Raw genomic sequence first — 19,235 nt, forward strand, 5'->3', positions numbered from 1 at the left:
AATTGCTTTCTTGTTCAGTCGCTCAGTTGTGTCCAACTCTTTGTGACCCCATGGACTGCAGCATGCCAGGCTTCCCTGTCCATCACCAACTGCTGGAGCTTGCTCAAACTCATGTCCATTGAGTCGGTGATACTATCTAACCATCTCATCCTCTCTCGCCCCCTTCTCTTCCTGCCTTCAATCTTTCCCAGCATCGGAGTCTTTTCCAGTGAGTCAGCTCTTCCCATCAGGTGGCCAAAGTACTGGAGCATCAGCTTCAGTATCAGTACTTCCAATGAATATTCAGGGTTGATTTCCTTTAAGACTGACTGGTTTGATCTCCTTGCAGTCCAAGGAACTCTCAAGAGTCTTCTCCAACATTAAGGTTTAAAAGCATCAATTCTTCAGTGCTCAGCCTTCTTTACGGTCCAACTCTCACATCCGTACATGACTACTTTGACTAGACGGAAAAACCATAGCTTTGACTGGATGGAGCTTTGTCGGCAAAGTGGTATCTCTGCTTTTTAATACGCTGCCTAGGTTTGTCATAGCTGTTCTTCCAAGGAGCAAGTGTCTTTAATTTCATAGCTGCAGTCACTGTCTGCAGTGATTCTGGAGCCCAAGAAAATAAAATCTGTCACTGTTTCCTCACCTGTTTGCCATGAGGTGATTCAACTGGATGCCATGATCTTCGTTCTTTGAATGTTGAGTTTTAAGCCATCTTTTTCACACTTCTCTTTCACCCTGATCGAGAGGCTCTTTAGTTCCTCTTCACTTTCTGCCATTAGAGTGGTATCACCTGCATATCTGAGATTGTTGGTATTTCTCCCGGCAGTCTTGATTCCAGCTTTGACTTGTCCAGTCTGGCATTGGCATGATGTTCTCTGCATAGAAGTTAAATAAGCAGAGTGACAATATACAGCCTTGATGTACCTCATATACTCGATGAACAGCGGGACTTGCCTGGTGGCTCAGTGGTCGAGACTCTGCACTTCCAATGTAGGGGATGTAGGTTCAATCCCTGATTGGGGAACTAAGATCCCACATCTTGTGCGACCAAAAAAAAAATTTTTTTTAATAGAATAAATGAAAAAGAGTGAGTAGCACTTCTTACCAGAAAATACATAAATTTATTTATTCTGCCAACCCTGTTGTCAGTCCCACTTTATGGATGAGGGAACCAGGCACAGACAGGTGACCTGCCATGGTCACCCAGCTGGTAGGTGACCGGTCCAGGCTTGAGGCCGGGCAGTGTGTCCCGTGGCTAAATCAAGGAGGAGACTGGGGCAAAGGTGGGCATGGTTCTGCTTCTGCACCCTGGCCCTGCCCCCAAACACTAGCACCTTCCCCGGTCCCCCACCCTGAGAAGCCCATGCCACAGGAAGCAGTCTGCCAGTTTGAGCGGCCTCAGCTCCTGCTCCGGCTTTGTTTCTGGTATTTGATTTCTGTTGTCGTGGAAACAGGGTGACAAGTGTTCTCATTAGTGCCGGCCCTCCTGAGGCAGTCAGAGTCCAGGAGAGGCGCCGTGGGGCACGTGGGCCTGCGTGCTGCGTTCTGCTTGGCGTTGGGACAGGCACCCGGGCTGAGCCCCCTCATGGACCCTCCTGTCCACATGCCCAGCAGCCAGGCTGTGATCGCAGGCGTACTGGAGGCCAAAGTCTATTGTTGAGCTTTTTGCTGAGCCAAACACATCTTAAGTCACACACAGGAATGGATACTCCCTTCCTTCCTTCTTCTTGTGGGTTTTTTTTTTTTTTCCTGGGGAGTAGTTTGCCTGCCCATGAAGCCGTTGGCAGCAGAGATAGAAATAAGACTTTGTGGTTAACAGAGCCCTATCGTGTGAAAACGACCCCATCCTCTCGGCAGCTTGATCCCCTGTGGCCTTCCTCAGAGTCGCCTGAAAGGGGCCTTTCCCTGGAATTGCAAGTCATGTCAGCATCCTTGATGGGGCCCCCGCGTGACCGCGGTGTGTGTCTCGCCCGTCTCCCTGCCGAGTCCCCACTGGTCTCACTCTCGCCTGCGCGTCTCATTCCTCCTCCGATCGCGCCTGCTTCGCCAGTGAGTCCTCCCTGTTTCTTTTTTTTCCTTTAAATATTTTTTATTCACTTATTTGGCTGCACCAGCTCTTTGTTCCTGTACGTGGGATCCTTGACCTTCCTTGTGGGATCTAGTTCCCCGACCAGGGATCGATCCCAGGCCCCCTGCATTGGGAGCATGGAGTCTTAGCCCCTGGGCTCCCCAGGGAAGTCCTGCTCTCTGTTTTCTTCCTCGTCATTTTCAGCAGAAGCCATGCCCAGGCCAACCTTCATTCCTTCTCTGCTTTATGGTGGAGGGTCATTCATCCCAGATGGACCCTGGGCTGGTTCTTCGACCTTCCCCGGGAAGGTGGTGAGGACGTGGTGTGAGGTCGGTGGGAACAGGGGCCTCTTGTAGCCCCCTCGGCCCAGATGGACCGGCGCCTGATGTGCGGAATGAAGCCTGTTGGGCAGTTTTCATAGCTCTAGGGGGCCATGTGGGTCTTTGGCTCTCGATAGAGGGGTGGTGTTGGGAGCATTGTCGGGGACAAGTAGCAATTAAGAATTTTTAGGGCTCTTGAAGGTGATGAATTTCTCTTTAATGATACAATGGATTTTCTCTTTCTCTTTTGATTCTGTCTTTTCTTTAAACTGGCGGTTTGGGGCCAGTATCTGGCTCCTCTTGTCGCCACTGGATGGGAGATTTGGCCTGCCTTTTCTTCAGAGGCAGCATCAGTGGAAGGGGCGGTCTGGGGGTGAGCCCAGCTCTGCCCTGATTAGCACCAATCGCCACAGTTGAAATGGGGGACGTTGGTACAGCTGATATGTGCCAAGATCTTTGGGGCCTAGGAGCTATCCCTGTCTCTTAATGTGCTTCGTCTCATGCAATCTGCATAGCAGTTTTATTTTACAGCGCAACTGAAGCACAGAAAGGCTGACTAACCCACCCAAGGTCACCCAGCAAATGGGAACAGGAGTCTGAAGTTTGGTGGGAGCTCTTAACCTCAGCTTGAGGCTTGAAGGCTGTCTCCCCGGGACCTTTTGGGGGACAGAGTGAGATGATGGTTGTTCAAATACTCCTGGGCCACAGACACCAAGATGCTTCCCGCACATGCTCCTTCCCCGCTGATGGAATAAAGAACTCACGTCTTCCCTGGCCTCTGCTTGGAGGTTCCTTAAAGAAAAGGTCATCGGTGTCCAGGTCTGCAGGTGACCAAGATACCCCTTCCCTCAAGGAGGTCTCAGATCGATTTTAACATTAATTCATTTATTTTTGGCTCTCCTGGGTCTTCGTTGCTGCGTGCGAGCTTTCTCTAGTTACAGCGAGCAGGGCCTGCTCTCTAGTCCCGGAGCGCGGGCTTCTCATTGCGGTGGCTTCTCTTGCTGTGGGGCACGGCCAGGGGTTGTGGCTCCTGGGTTCTAGAGCTCAGGCTCAGCAGTTGTGGTGCACGGGTTTGGTTGCCCCACAGCGTGGAGGACCTTCTCAGATCAGGGATCCAACCCGTGTTCCTTGTGTTGACAGCTGTCCTGGGGTCAGAGGCCCAGGAGCATTTGAATAACTACCGCCTCACTGGACCATGAGAGAAGTCCACAGACCGATTTTTGCCTCGACCATTCACATAGGTGTGTTAGGATGACTCTAGGGGGGGAAACCAGCCATTGAGGGAGGGGTTTAAGGATGCTGAATGCAGGGAGGATCCTAATTTACTCTCTGAACCCGTTCTTCTGGGACAATAGTGAAAGTCACTCAGTCGTGTCCAACTCTTTGCGACCCCATGGACTGTAGGACTATACAGTCCGTGGGATTCTCCAGGCCAGAATACTGGAGTGGGGAGCCTTTCCCTTCTCCAGGGGATCTTCCCAATCCAGGGATTGAACCCAGGTCTCCTGCATTGCAGGCAGATTCTTTACCAGCTGAGCCACCAAGGAAGCCCTCATTTTACTTAGACTTGATGATAAAAGGCAGAGAGTGACTCAGCCAGGCCAGGCGGCCCTTCCCAGGGGGTGCTGGGAGGGGATGGTTGCGGAGAGGGGGTCAGACCCCGTCCACCCTCCCCGGGCTGTGATGGGCTTGTGCCTCTTGCCTTTTCTTCCCGAGGAGGTGGATTACTGAGTTCTCCACCCTCCCCAGGCACAGTCAAGGCTCTGAGAAGTCCTGCAGAAGAAAGAAGAACCTCCTGGTTAGCTCTGCTTCACCCACTTCCTCCACTTCCTTGACCCTAAATTCACACCACACCTGTGAGCATCCTTGTCTGTGGGACTCACTTGGGGAAATAATGATGGGGATCAAATAAATAGCGATCTTGCTCAGTAAATACTGCTGGTTTCCGGTTTTTTTCGGGTTCTGTTGGACTTCAAAAAGCTGAAAGCCGTGCTGGAATGTTCTGTCTGAAAAAGTAACAGTGACTGATGCAAAGAGGAGGAGGTGGTCTGTTAAGTTTTCTGTTAGAAAAGGGGTCCCCAGGCTCTGAAAGCTTGGGGACCTCAGCTGAGAGCCCCCCTTTGTTGTGGCTCCGTGGCCACGTGCCCCCCACCCCCCGCACAGCCTGCTGATCAGAACCCCGCTCTGTCTTTGCACTCGGAGGACTTTTATGGAACAGCACTCGTCACCGGTGTGCTTGGTCCTGTCCTTTCTGCTGATGAGGCTGATTACGGGGACACAGAGGTTATGCTGGGGCTCAAGTCAGCGAATGCGTATCTGTCTGGCTGCTCAGCTGGTGGGACTGGCAAGCCAGATCCCAGCTCCGTTTCCTACTACCTGTAGGACCTCGGCTTTATCTTCCCCGTCGGCAAAGTGACAGTGACCGAGGCAGCCCGCTTGCTCCGTCGAGGAGCCCTGCGGCCACCCCGCCCGCCCAGAGCGAGACCCGGGGAAGCCAGGCGGCTGCTGGCTCTTCTGTATCACTGCCGACCTCTGCTCGGCCTCCCGCCTCTCCTCCCAGCTAAGTGCCTGCCTGCGGGATCCAAGACTGTTAAGACCTTTCTAAGATGTGTCTGCCACTTCCCCACGGCTGTTACTTTGTGCTGAGGATGTCGTGGCTGGGTAGCTGGGTTCCACTAGGAATTTAGCTTCTTCCTTGGCCAGGTCACCTGCTTGCTGGGCTTCCGTTCCCTGGTCTATAGTGGCCCCCCACCCTGTTCCCCCAGCTGGCTGTCTCCCCAGAAGCCTGTGTGAGCTCATATATGAGGGTGTGGGGCGGGCAGGCCCTCCTCGATAGAGTCAGACTTCCTTCCTCCCTGGCGCGGGCCATAGTCTCCATCCCCACCCTGCAGGCCTTTCTGGGTTGGGGAGACTTCAAGGTGGGCATGGGATAGGACAAGAGAAGGGAACTTGAGGGTGAAGAGCTGGCAGTTTGCTGAGCAGGACGTCAGAAGCATCACCTCTCTTCCTGGCTTGTTAGCCTCCTGCTACAGGACAACCCAGGGCAAAAGAACACACTTCCCGTGCCTCCTGGGAACGTGGGGATGGAGACTGGCACCCTCTCTCTCTGCCTCGTGGGCCGGGCTCCTTTAAGATTAGTCTCCAAGGCTGCCTCCTTCAGGAAGCCTGCCTGGACTGCCTGCCGCTTGTTCCCTCTTGGATCCCCAGCATCTATTATCTGTGTCCTGGATGCTGAGACCCTCTGCCTCTGGGCAGGGCCTGTGTTTGAGTCCTAGCCCGGCCCTCCTGGTGCCAGGCCTGACTTCAGGGCACGTCCACGAAGTGGTTGTCGGATGAGTGAATGAGCAGGTGCAGACAGAGCCCAATTCCATCATGATCACACTGGCAAATGTGCATAAAAATCCAGACTTCTTTTATTAAGGGGAGGAAATCTGCATTTAAAGGCAAGTTAATATTGTTGTTGTCAGCATCGATTATTTTCTATTACCTGTTTTAGAACTCCTTTTTAATGGAATCAAGCACTACAAGAAAAGTGAATTCATCTAACCACCCCTCCTTTCCCCAGCCCCTGACCATCTAAGGTCCCAGACACACATAACGACACATAAAGGGGAACAAGAGATGACGTGTGTCCCTCCCAACAGAAGTTCGTGTGCAGCTGGGGAAGTGGGACACGCCTTTAAACTTGGGGTACTCTTGGGAACAGAAGTGTTCATCCGCCTAGAAGGCCTGGGAGGGGAGGAACACCCTTCCGAAAGGCAGGAAGCCGGCAGACCCTAGCAAGCTGTGTCCTGGGACAGGCTCGGGGCCCACTTCCCTTTCCTGCAGCCATGCCCATGACTGTCCTCCATGTACTAGGTCGTCAGAACTCTCCCAGCGTACTTTTTTTTTTAATTTACCATCTTAACCATTTTTATTTATTGATTTATTTTTGGCTGTTTGTGGGTGCGCATGGGTTTTCTCTGTGGTGAGCAGGGGCCATTCTTTGCTGGGGAGTGTGGACTCTAGGGCTCATGGGCTCAGTCGTTGCGGCTCGCAGACTCTGGAGGGCAGGCTCAAGAGACGTGACCCACAGGCTTGGTTGCCCCACGGCACGTTCTTCTTGGACCATGGATCGAACCCGTGACTCCTGCACTGGCAGGCGGATTCTTAACCACTGAGCCACCCGGAAAGTCCCCTCGCAACGCACTCGCTGAGCATCAGCTGAGGGTTTTACGCGTTTTCTCGTGAGTCCGCAACCCTGAGGGAGAGGAGGCGTGGTTAGGATACGTATTTTACTCAGGATTCAGAGGGCTTCTGTTGAAGGCCTACTGTGTGCCAGACCCCGAACTGGGCTTCCAGAGTGCAGACAGAGGACCCTGGACTCGGGAATGTCTGTTCAAACTGGAGATAGAGAATTTGTTCTTTATTTTTAAAAATATATTTTATTGAAGTATAGTTGATTTACGACGTGTTAATTTCTGCCCGACAGCAAAGCGATTCAGTTACAGGTACACATAATAGTTTGCATCTACCATGCAGAAATCACAATCCCCCCTCCCCACCCTCCCCTCCTCCTTTGCAGCTGTAAGTCTGTTCTCTGTATCTGTGAGCCTGTTTCTCTCTTGTAGATGGGTTCGTTTGTCTTGTTTTAGATTCCACATATGAGTGACATCGTGTGGTATTTGTCTTCTCTTTCTGACTTGCTTCACTTGGTGTGACACTCTCCAGGCCCGCCGCGTTGCTGTCGATGGCGTCGTCTCATTCATTTTCATGGCTGAGTAGTGTCCCATCGTATGCACGTGCTGTGCCTTTGTCTGTTCATCTGTGGGTGGACAGTTAGGTCGATTCCATGTCTTGGCTACTGTGAACTTTGGGGTGCAGGTATCCTTTTGAATTACAGTTTTGTCTGGATATATTTTCCCAGGAGACTGGATCATAGGGAAGCTCTGTTTCTGGTTTTTTGAGGAATCTCTACACTGTTCTTCACAGTGGCTCCAGTTTACATTCCCACCAACAGTGTAGGAGAGTTTCTGAGACAGACTGTTTATCAAAACAGAAAATAACAACAGTGTGATGACTTCGGGTCAGGAGTGAAGTGGGCTGCTGTGCCAGTCACCCCGGGGACTCTGGGGTTGGCTTCCAGGGAGGGCTCCCGGAAGTCTAAGGAGGGGCTGGTCATCTAAAGCTGGGGCCAGGCTTCCGGCAGATGGGCTGAAGGAAGCCTGGCCGCCTTAGATAGGCTCTAGTTTGGAGCTCCACGGTCTGTTCTGTGGATCTGAGTGAGCCAGGCCAGCAGAAGAAGGTCCCTTAGCGCTGTGATTCTGGGCTTGGGCCAGCGGAGCCTCCGGGCAGCAGCTGTCCAGCCCGTTCAGGATGTTGGCTCACACTTGGCCAGTCTGCCTGTCCTTGCCTGCCCCCAGCTGTCAGCAGAGTCCAGCATGCCAACCCTTCCAGAGCCCATGGCTTCCTTGGGGAAGAAGGGTGCCCAGTTGCCAGGGCAACCAGAGGTGGGAGGCCAGGGCCTCGGGCAAGTAGCCAGCTGAGCTGCCTGCAGTCCTGGGGAGTAAGGACCAGGGCAGGCAGATCCCAGCCTGTGGCACAGAATGGCCAGGACCCCCACTAGCTGCTCACCCCTTAGGAAGGAAGGGGGTGTGGGATGGGGAGCATCCCTCACTGCCCAGTCCCCCTGCCTCCCAGCTGTCTGCTCTGACCCCCGGGCAGGTTGCTGAGGATGTTTGGGGGCTCCCTGAGGGGAGGGTCTGGGGTCCGGGACCCTGCCCAGCCTTGGTCCTGAGGCTGAAGGATGCCCATGCTTGTCCTTAGATGCTGACTCCCTGTGGGTGCTGCACAGCCATGCAGTGTCCTGACCCCTCACCTGTCCACCCTCTGCGGTTCCCAAGTCGGGTCCAGCAGGATTTCCCCACCTCAGCACCCCAGACGTTTTGCCCTGGATGACCCCCCATGGGGATGGGGGTGTCCCAGACACGGCAGGTGTCCAGCAGCATCCCTGGCCCCTACGCACCAGATGCCAACATGACCTCCTGTCTCCACGTGTCACAGCCTAGAGTGTGTCCAGGTAGGGTGCTTGAAAGCCGGGGGCTGTCGTGCAGAGCCGCACGGCGGGAGCACTGGATTGGAGTCTCAGGCTCCAGCTCTGGGTCCTGGCCCAACACCCTACAAGCCTTGTCTGTGTCCTCACTTTAGGGGCGACACTATGTCAAAGAAACTTGGCCGGGGGGCTCTCCCTCCTTCCAGAGAAGCCCTCACTTAAGGTCGTGTCCCCATTTCTCCTGACGGGAAAACTGACACCGGGAGAAGTTAACTTGCTCAAGGCCACGAACCCAGATGGGTAGTTCACCTGGATCCTCACACCCGACTGAGTCCTTGTCCTCTTCCTCCCTACCCATCCCCACCCCGCCGCCTCTTTCTCTGGCCAGTGTTCTCATGCTGGGAGAAGCAAGGGAGGTACTCGGATGCAGCAGAAGGCAGTTGACTTCCTGCGATGGGCATCCTTTCCTCCATCGGCTTCTGAATGTGCTTTGGATGCAGCTGTACTGTAGACGGTACAGGAGACCTAAGAGACTCGGGTTTGATCCCTGGGTTGGGAAGATCCCCTGGGCCTGGGTCCAGAGGCCTGGTGACGACTCTGACATCTGGGCTGGTATTTGCTATTTTCAGTGACTTGAAAGATGACCTGGGGAAAGAGCTCGCGCACTCTGCCAGTGTCTGAAAATGGCCTGAGGGCCTGATGGACCCGATTCCTGGAAGGATGGAGGCAGGAGGGAGAAGCCGGGTGCCCTGGGGGGACAGAGAGGATACACAAAGGTCCAGGGCCGGGAGGGGTTCTGGGGCACCGCTGTGGCCGAAAAGGTCAAGCAGTTAGCACATCCCTGGCTGTTCCAGGCGGGAGGAGAGCGGTGGGCCGTCTGACCCGCCCCCTCCCCCCACCACTCGGCCTTCGCCCGCGGCTGCTGGGCTGAGAAGGCGCTGGTGGGGAAGCGACTTCGGCTCTCACTGGTGGTGAGTCAGTCCTGCTCTTCTTGCACCTGAGTACGGGCTAGTGCGTTGGCCATCAAGCAGCCGGCCTCCTCCGCCTCACTGTCACGTGAGCCACACGTGGCGGACAGCTGTGGTTTCGTCCGCGTCGTTGGCCCGATGCCTCCTTCTTGCTTGTTGGTTCTGTTCCGGTGGCCGAGGCTGTGACCTATTTCAGTAACTGCTGCGCCCTTGGAGCTTGGCCAGGTGCCTCGCCCAGAGCAGGCGCTCGGTAAGGCAGGTGCGGCCGGAGGGTGTCCTGGGCCCTTCTGCAATGGCGTGGAGTGGCTGGGGCTCCTCAGGTCTGTATGAGTGTCTCCTGGTTGCTGTGATGAATCACCATGGATAGGGCGGCTTAAGGCAGCACAGACTTAACACCTGAGAGCTCTGGGGGTCGTAAGTCCTAAAGTCAGGGTGCCTGCTCGGCTGAGTCCCTCCCGGAGGCTCCAGGGGAGAACCCTTTTCCCGCTTCCAGAGGCGCTCACGGCCCTTGGCTCACGGTCCCTTCCTCATCTCCAAAGCCAGCGGCCCTGCAGCTTCCAGGCTGTCTCTGTTTGCGTTGTCACGTTGCCTTTTTCTGACTCAGATCCACCTGTGTTTCTCTCACAAGGACCTTTGTGATGACACTGGGCTCACCCCGATAATCGGGGGTCATCTCCCATCGCAAGATCTTTCACTTGATAACACGGACAGAGTTGCTTTTGTTCATAAGGTCGCCGTTTCCAGGGATTAGGCCAGGGACCTCCTTGGCGGGGAGGGGACATTATGCAGCCTACATGTTGTTGTTCAGTCTCTAGGTCGTGTCCGACTCCTTGCAGCCCCATGGACTGCAGCATGTCAGGCTTCCTCATCCCTCCCTGTCTCCCAGAGTTTGCTCAGACTCCTGTTACAGTGAATGGGTGATGCTAGCTGTCACGCCCTTCTCCTCCTGCCCTCAGTCTTTCCCAGAAAATAGCTCCTACGAGTTCCAAAAAGAAACCGGAAAGGGAGGCTGGAGTCCTGAAACCTTCATTCATTCATGAATTCACCGTTCATGCACCGAGTGTTACTGATGCTTCCTCTGGGCTGGGCCCTGTGCAGGGAGCTGGGAGAGCCTCAGGCCTTCCGTCTGCCCTGAAGGCGCTATGGTCACAGATTCAGAAGCACAGAAGCACATGTGCATCAAGTGTGTTAACACTGGAAAGGAAAGGAAGGGAACAGATCAGGGTGGTGGGGTAGGGGGTAGGGACCTGGCTTGGTCCGGAATAGCAAGGTGGGCATCTCCACATGCCTGTAGCCGCCTGCTTTGCTCCTCTGGGGCTTTCTCTCCAAAGGCCTGACCCCGGGAACCACAGGGGGTCCTCAAGGCCCTTGTACTTTGTCGCCCTCAGAGTGGCATCCATTCCGGGTGGAGCCGCCAGCCCCAGAGGTGCATGGCTTCCAGCACCCCCAGAACTGGCCGTCTTTGGAAGGTGCCCCTCTGCCCAGCGGTGGGTTCTCAGCGGAGCCGGGCTCCAGGCTGCAGGCGGACGCGAGCCGCCAGAGGGCGCCGTGCTTCCTGTTTCCCGCCCGCGGATCCCAAGCGCTCTTCCCCCAGGAGCGTTTGTTCCGGCGGCAGGTGCACAGAGAATCCGTTCTTTTTCTTAAAATGACTTAATGGTTTAATCTTCTTATTTCCTCAGCAGAGCACACTTTGGTCTTGCCTGGGTACGATGGGACATTAACGATCTGGCTAATTAATATGAGCTCCGAGGCTCGGGGACTGGCCCAACTGGCTTCACCGGTATTATCTTCCCCACCGCTCTTGTTTTCTCCTGCGAAGCACATTTCTCTCTGAGTGTGTTAACCTCATCGGGCTGGTCCCGCTGAGGTTTCGTGGCATCTCCGAGTGGGTGGGACACATCTCCAAGGGGCCGAGACCATGGCTGACACACGCAAGGGGAGATGGCCTTGAGACGTGGTTTTTTTCTTTTTGTAATTGAAATATAGTTGATTTGGGCGTCCCAGGTGGCGTTGGTAGTAAAGAACCTGCCTGCCAATGCCGGAGACGTAAGAGACTCGGGTTTGATCCCTGGGTTGGGAAGATCTCCTGGAGGAGGGCATGGCAACCCACTCCAGTATTCTTGCCTGGAGCATCCCATGGACAGAGGAGCCTGGTAGGCTACAGTCCATGGGGTTGCAAAGAGTCAGACATGACTGAAGCGACTCAGCATGCCTGCACATAGCTGATTTACAATATTATGTTAGTTTCAGGCCATTTGCAGCAACATGGGTGGATTAGAGATTATCATACTAAGTGAAGAAAGTCAGACGGAGACGAATATCATATGATATCACTTCTTTGTGAAATCCAAAGCAATGATACAAATGAGCTTATTTACAAACAAACTCACAGACATGGAAAACAAACTCATGGTTACCAAAGCGGGTGGGGAGGGATAGACTCGGAGTTTGGGATTAGCAGATATGTGCCACTATGGAAATGGCAACCCACTCCAGTGTTCTTGCCTGGAGAATCCCAGGGACGGGGGAGCCTGGTGGGCTGCCGTCTATGGGGTCGCACAGAGTCGGACACTACTGAAGCGACTTAGCAGCAGCAGCACCACTATATATTGGAGAAGGAAATAGCACCCCACTCCAGTACTCTTGCCTGGAAAATCCCATGGACTGAGAAGCCTGGTAGGCTACAGTCCATGGGGTCTCAAAGAGTCGGACACGACTAAGCGACTTCACTTTCACTTTTCACTTTCACTTTCACTTTTCACTTTCATGCATTGGAGAAGGAAATGGCAACCCACTCCAGTATTCTTGCCTGGAGAATCCCAGGGATGGGGGAGCCTGGTGGGCTGCCGTCTTTGGGGTTGCACAGAGTCAGACACGACTGAAGCGACTTAGCAGCAGCAGCAGCCCTTGTTTTTGGTAATTCTATGTTTTTCTGGGGTTTCACCCCTTTGCTTCCTCCTTCCACTTTTTCTAGACTCTCTCTCCTTTATCGTTAATTAATGATGGATTTTCATGACCGGTGATTGATATCACTTTCAACTACTCAGAACCAGCGCGGCTGATTGGTGGAAATGTGACAGATGGACCGTCCCCAGATTAAGAGAACAGAGCGTGCACGTCACAGGATTTGCCATCAGGTTAGGACGAATGTGACCAGGGTGCTGTGACTATCAGGGACTTGAGTCAAGGGGGCTGAGAAAACAGGAGGCAAAGCGGGATGGCCCCCTGAGGGTCGGGGCAGGCTGGCTTCAGGAGTGTGGTCCAGGTGTTCGTCAGAGGGGTGGGGTGATGCACACGATTCCCCAGGGGCTCAGGAGAGCCTGCTACATGATGGTGGCCCTCGGGGTTCCCGGGGAGACCGGCACCCTCCACATCCCCAGAAAGGCAAGTCACCTGACTGGGCCCGCTTGATGCCCCCGCCTCTGGCACGCGACTGTGTTTTAAAGTCACTCTGAGTTAGATGAGCAATGCTTTTGAGCCTCCTGGGGGCTCCGAGCTTCCCGCTCCATGTCACGTGTTGATCACTGGGCACGGGTCCTCTGGGTGGCGTCTGGCCCCGGCTCTGTACTGGCTGACTTCGGGAGGCCCTTCACACTTTGCACCTCTCAGAACAGGCGTGGGGGGCTCAGGTCAGGCTGAGTGGCTGGTCCCATCCACCTGCCACCTTGATGTTCTCTGTAGAGTTGCAGTTTTGTTCCAATGCAGCCTAATTAGTGTCTGCTTGAAGTGCTCAGCGACCTGAGAGATGGTGGTGGTGATGCCTGAGCAGGGTGTGCAGGATCTTCGAGGTGAGACGTGCCTGGCATGTGGTGAGGGGGATGGAGCGACGTTGGATTCTTCAAGAACTGGTGACCCCGGGGGGGTGTGGCCCCTGTCATCCTGAATGCTAATTAGTGAGACTGTTTCACACCTCGACGCGGGCAGATAACTCGGGCTTTACGAGGTCTGCTTTGATTCTGCTCCTTTAGGGGGCTCCTCTGTGTGCAGGGCCCACCTCTGGGGACACAGAGGTGAATGGACCTGACCTCTGCCTCTGGGAGCTCATAATCGACCAGGAGGACATCTGCACGTCCACTCGATGGGTAAACTTGGGAGCTCTGGGCTGCGCGACCTTGAGCTGGCGTGTGCCTGGTGCGCCCTCAGACTTGTCGAGCGGGTGACTCTGTAGGATGCTCAGCGCTCCTGGCTGCCCAGCGCAGGTGCAGGTAAGGGGACGGGGACGGGAGAGACCCACACTTACACGTGGCTGCTGCTGGACGCGCCGCCTCGTTAAAGGAGTGGTCACTACGAGAGGTCTGGTTCTAACCCCTCTGCAGAGGTGAGATGGTGAAAGGCAGGAGGACTTAAAGCCCAAGGTCACGGGATGTTCTGTGATGAGTCTCCAAATTCTCCCCTCTCTCTGCTATTCTGTCTGCACCAGCACCGACCCTGGGCCTGGGCGCCTCTGAGCAGGGCCAGGAAAGAAGGGGTGTTTGCAGTGGGCTTTGCAGCCAGGCTCAGCCACTGGACACGGTGCTCCTGGGGGCGGCGGGGCACTGGTGGCAAAGACGGGAGGGGTGACCACACCTGGCCCCGAGCTCTGCAGTGGTTGGGGGTGGGATGGCATGGGGAGGGGTTTGGGTTTTGCGTTGGGAGAAGTGGAGGACCAGGGCAGTCTGTGGGCAGAGGAGTGACTCCATGGGCCTGCATTTGAGAACATCTGGAGACACGGGCGGGGGTGATGGGGTGGACTGGAGTGGGGGACAGGAGCAGACACCCTCAGACCCATCCCCCGTCTCAGGCCCCTGGGGGATTCTTTCTCCCTGATACCTCGGAGAGGTGACTTGAATCAGTTGACCCTCTTGCTTTCGGTCTGAAAAAATGATCAAGTCATCATTGGTCCCTAAAGGATCAGCCATCCTTTTATGAGCAAGAAGCCCGGGTCTCCTCCGGTGTCCTGGTTTCTGCTCGCCGGGTGGTTTGTACGGTACACCTGCTGTTGAAGGCTCACCTAGAAGTCTTTCTTCCTGCTCTCCTTCTCAAAGACAATTCATTTTTTTCTGTGGTTCTCACAGTTTTCTGATCACGCAGGGCTCAGGGGAGGAAAAGGACTGCTTCTGGGCAGAGGGAGTGATCTGTGAGAACTCCAGCCTTTTCTGTGTTTGCACCTAAGCAGGCTTCAGTGTTGGGAAGACCTGGGGTCCTGGAGCTGGGGGAGCGCTTCCTTCCTGGGGGCCCCGCTGGGGATGTGAAAGCAGGTGGCTGGTGGAAGCGTGTTCTAGCGGGCGAGGTCTGGGAGTTTTGCCCCAGGGGCAGCCTGTCCCAGTAAGTCCCTAATTGCAGAGCAAATTCCTTCCTCTTGGGTCCTCACTCTCCGTGCAGCCGCATCGCAGTAATTGGGTTCTTGGTGACCCACGACTGCCGGGCTAATGTAAGCCTTAATGCAAACGCTCTTTTTCCACCCAATTAAGTGGCTGGAGGTGGAATGTTTCGCAAGAACAGCCTGTTTCCAGTTCTTCTGACTTTGCGTCTCTTACCTACATTCTCTATCCGGCTCCATTTTACCTGCGTAAATGCATTTACAGTCACTTATTTATTCTATGAATGTTTATCGGATGCTTGTCGTGTGCCAGCTTTTGAACAGTGCCTGGCCAGTGGGACAGGGCAGTGGGCACAGCACGATTTCCTCTCGGGGGGTGAGGGATGGAAGCTGTCATGCGCGCTGGGAGCTGAGGGGACCCGGAGGAGGCACCCTAACTCTGCCCACAGGGTGGAGGGTGCAGAGAATGCTTCCCTGAAGAATCTGGGGTCCCGGGTGGAGTTGGCTGGGCATTTCTGGTGGTGAAACAGCTGGGGCAAAGGAGTGACCTCACTGGGAGATGAAAAAGCATGGGAACTGTATCTGCCCTTCGACGGGGGGTGGGGTTCATTCACCAGGAGTCTTTGGGTACCATTCTCACGGGTTTGGTTATCCTGGAGCCAGTGGGAGTTCTGGGCTTCCCTTTACCAGGGAGTGACAGCCAGACAGTCTGCAAATGACAGAGAATCCAACTGAAAGGGGATTAAGAATAAATGGAACTCACTGGTGCATTTGATAGAAAGGCCTTGAGGTCACCAGCCTCAGGTGAGGCTTGATCCAGCAGACAGATGGCACGGCTCAACTCTGTTCCCTCAGCTCTGCGGACCCAGTGCCTTCATTGCCAGTTTCTGAGTGGTGGTAAGATGATGGGGGTGGCTTCCACCTACATCCTCTCTAGGTCAAGGCCAAGGCGAAAGAGTGCCCATCATTTTGCATTCCTAGGGAAGTCTTCTTGCAGCTGTTAGCTCTCACTGGGCCAGTCCCCTCCCTGACTGTGTTCTGGGGAGTCAGCGTACCCGCTGGCTGAGATCTAGAATACCTGAGCCCTGCTTCACCAGAAGACAGGCACATGGATGCTGGAGAGGAGAAGAAGTGGAGTGCAGATGGTCACCTGCAGAAGGGGAGAGGCTGACTTGGGGTGGGAAGAGGCTAAGAGAGGGTCTGTGGGAAGCTGGCTGGCCATCCTAGTGAGGCACGGTCCACGGTCGCCCCAAGGGCAGGACCCGAGATGCCGCCGCTGCAGAGGCTGGTTCTAAGTCCCACGTCTTGGTGGCTGCTTCTTTCTTCTTTGCTCTCGCCCACACACTGGGGCCTTTCGCCTGCAGTCTTGGCCCTAGAATCAGCTCCACAGGCAGCCTCGCCTCCTCTGGTAGGCCTCTGATCTCTTTCCCTGCAGAACTGCTGTCTCCTTTGAGTCCCTGCTATAGAGCATCCGTTTGCTGTCCCTTCTTTTAGCTCTAATTTTTGCGAGTACCGTGTGAACGCCGTCATGGCAGAGCCTCCCTGGCCTCCTCCTGTCCTTACGTCTCGGCCCTCTCACAGGGGATGCTGTTCTGGTCATGTTGGCGCACATCCTTCCGTTCCTTTTTCTATGAATTCATTGTGTACAATAGAAATACATAGCTTTGCATTTTCTTTTTTACAAATAAATTTTTGAGTTTTTTTTTTTTTTTTTAGCTGTGCCATGGAGCATGCAGGATCTTGGTTTCGCCAACCAAGAATGGAACCTGTGCCCCCCAGAATCCTAACCACTGGACCACCAGGGTATTCTCAGTTTTGAGTTTTCTGATTCCGTATTTTGCATAAATATCATGCTGTCGTATTTTGGAACCTGCTTTTTAAAAGTCAGCACCATCACATTACTTCCCTCGTGGTCCAGTGGGTTAAGACTTCACTTTCCACTGCAGGGAGGGGCGGGCGCGGGTTCAATCCCTGATCAGGGAGTGAAGATCCCATGTGCCTTGTGGCCAAAAAACCAAAACTTAAAACTGAAGCAGTATTGCAGCAAATTTGATGAAGACTTTAAAAAATGGTCCTCATTGAAAAAAAAAAAATTCTTAAAAAAAAAAAAAAGCCAAACTCAACACCATCACATGCATTGCACTTAAGTAATTGTCCATTTGTTCCTCGAGAGTCTCCTCCGTGCCCGGGGCTGAGCCAGGCGGTTGGGCGGAAGGGCCAGGACACACCCTCCCACGTGTTCCGCCCACACCAGCCTCCCCCCAGGACCAGGGCCGGCCTCATGGGCCACCAGCGGTCCTTAGCTCGGCTGCTGTAAAACCAGAGGCTGGCTGAGCAAGACCGCTCTTCAGCTGCGGGCTCTTGCTGTGGGGTCAGCTACGCCTGTTGACCTCCGCCGGGCTTTGCCTTGTTGAAATGCTCACATATTTCTTTTTGCTTCTCAACTTATTTCGTCTCGAGAAATGACATGGAACCTTGTACTGCAGCAGAGCAAACCCCATCGATCAGACTGTTCAGGCTGAGTAATCCCCATGGTGCGGGCAGCAGTCACAGTGCTTCCTTATTCCCAGGGTCTTGTCAGACACTCATCCTGCCCTGAGAAATTGCGGCGGGTTAAACGTACATAAATGCTCCGAGCTCGTTACGTTGGGCTGGCATCCCCGAGACGGGGCCAGCTTGTCTTCCTCAGTAAAAACAAACCAGATCCGCCACTGGAAAGGTTAAGAGGCTCTTCCTTTTACGTTTTGCCGTGTGGATGGCTGAAAGTCTCTTTCCCTATGTCTGGGTCGGGAAGGGCAGCGGCTGTCTCTGGCACTGTTAGCACTCCCCGCCTTTTACCCTGGACAGCATGCAGGCATCCATCTGTCGCAATCCCGAGAATCCTGGAGCTGGAGCCTTGACTTCCCGGGAAGGGTTGGGCCTCCTGTATCAAGGCCTTTACGAGGACGATACGGCGGAAGTAGCTCATCCTCTTGAGTTATGACCATCCGGTCATTTGATCACCTGGTCTTTGGCTGTCAGGCAGGGCTGTCGAGTCTGGATCCCCCCAACCAGCTGTCGAGTCTGTGGGTGTCATCGTGCTTATTAAGGTCTCATTTGGGCCCTATGGTCTCTCCACTGAGCTGTGAGCTCCCCACATGAAATACAACTTCATTTATTTTTAGAAGAGCTGCTCTGTTAGGAAGACCTTCATGGCTGATGAACTTAGTTATTCTGATAAACTGTGTAACTTCTGTGAAGAAGCAATCCCTCTGAGCGCTGAGAGTTGGTGGAGAGTCGTAGAAAGCTCTCCCTTCCCCGGGGAAGCATGTGTGGGTGCGAAGTCACACACGTCAGTCGTGCCTGACGCTTTTGTGTCCCGTGGACGGAGAGCTTTATTTAACAGAGATTTTGTTGGGTCCTTCTAACACACATGGAGTTAACCCTGACTCTCCCTCCCCAGCCTAGGGGGGTGGGGTGGCAAGGGCAGGGGTCTGGGGGGTGGGGTGGGAGGGACAGGGGTCTGGGGGTGGGATGGGGGGACAGGGGTCTGGGGGCTGGGGAGGCAGGGACAGGGGTCTGGGGGTGGGATGGGGGGACAGGGGTCTGGGGGGGTGGGGTGGGAGGGACAGGGGTCTGGGGGTGGGATGCGGGGACAGGGGTCTGGGGGTGGGATGGGGGGACAGGGGTCTGGGGGTGGGGTGGGAGGGACAGGGGTCTGGGGAGGGGTGGGGTGGGAGGGGCAGGGCTCTGGGGGTGGGGTGGGAGGGCAGGGGTCTGGGGGTGGGGTGGGGTGGGAGGGCAGGGGTCTGGGGAGGGGTGGGGTGGCAGGGACAGGGGTCTGGGGAGGGGTGGGGTGGGAGGGACAGGGGTCTGGGGAGGGGAGGGGTGGCAGGGGCAGAGATCTGGGGTCCATGGAGTCACGTGGAACACCCCCTCCTTTATCCTTCTTTGTCTTTCCTGGCAGCTCTGAGGACCACTCCGTTTCCTCAAGTAGGATCTGTCATAACTGCAAGTGGGCACGTCTTGAAACGGGCTGGTTAAGTGCCCCAAATTGAGACAGCTTTCCTGCCATTTCCAAGTTCTTCTTTTAGCTGGGGAGCCAGGGGTGGGCATGCGGCCGCTTTTGTTGGGGTTTCTCTTTGATCTTGGTTCAGACGGCCCGCTGGAAACTCTCCCCCCGTCCTTTTGTTCTCTGGGAAAACCAGGATGTGGGTATATATGGTGTAAAAGCCCTCATCGGTGGCAGACGTGTCTGCCGTGTTGAAAGGACGCACTTGGAAAGGCTTCCAGAATGGAGTGTCAGCACTTCGGTCTCCAAGGGCTGTGGCTCGCCTACCGTGGGGTCTTCGCATCTTCGCTGAACCCCCAGCAGGTCAGCCCCAGGGGAGAGTCCTGCACCCCGTCTTTACAGGGGGTGAGTTGTGCTCCCCATTCCCGCCCCAGTGCCCCTCATGGAGCAAGGAACCTTTTTGTCTTCAGATCTGTGTTTTCCCTTGAGGGTAACCTTGCTCTTTAAAAAGCAGCCTGCTTTCAAAGTTGTGTTTTCTTAATAATGTCAAAAGGGGAAAGGAAAAAAAAG

The 19,235-nt window shown here is 54.7% G+C and overlaps 1 protein-coding gene and 1 non-coding gene across 5 annotated transcripts in view; one reads left to right on the plus strand and one right to left on the minus strand.

The window, feature by feature from the left end:
* Positions 1 to 19,235, plus strand: part of PARVB (parvin beta) — a 116,712-nt gene that overhangs the window by 35,711 nt on the left and 61,766 nt on the right. Inside the window, exon 1 of one of the 4 annotated variants that reach the window (XM_024992210.2) lies at positions 1,950 to 2,037. The exons of the other annotated variants lie outside the window; for them this stretch is intronic. Within the exon in view, the coding sequence (XP_024847978.1) occupies position 2,037 (1 nt within the window). The 5' untranslated portion in view covers positions 1,950 to 2,036. Of the gene's footprint in view, positions 1 to 1,949; positions 2,038 to 19,235 lie in introns of those variants that run through there. 4 annotated transcript variants of the gene reach the window in all.
* On the minus strand, positions 9,261 to 9,305 carry MIR11985 (microRNA mir-11985). The gene has a single exon (NR_162276.1). It is a non-coding gene; the product is annotated as a microRNA mir-11985 (primary transcript).

This window comes from Bos taurus, chromosome 5, assembly GCF_002263795.3.
Source record: "Bos taurus isolate L1 Dominette 01449 registration number 42190680 breed Hereford chromosome 5, ARS-UCD2.0, whole genome shotgun sequence".
Classification (NCBI taxonomy): domain Eukaryota; kingdom Metazoa; phylum Chordata; class Mammalia; order Artiodactyla; family Bovidae; genus Bos; species Bos taurus.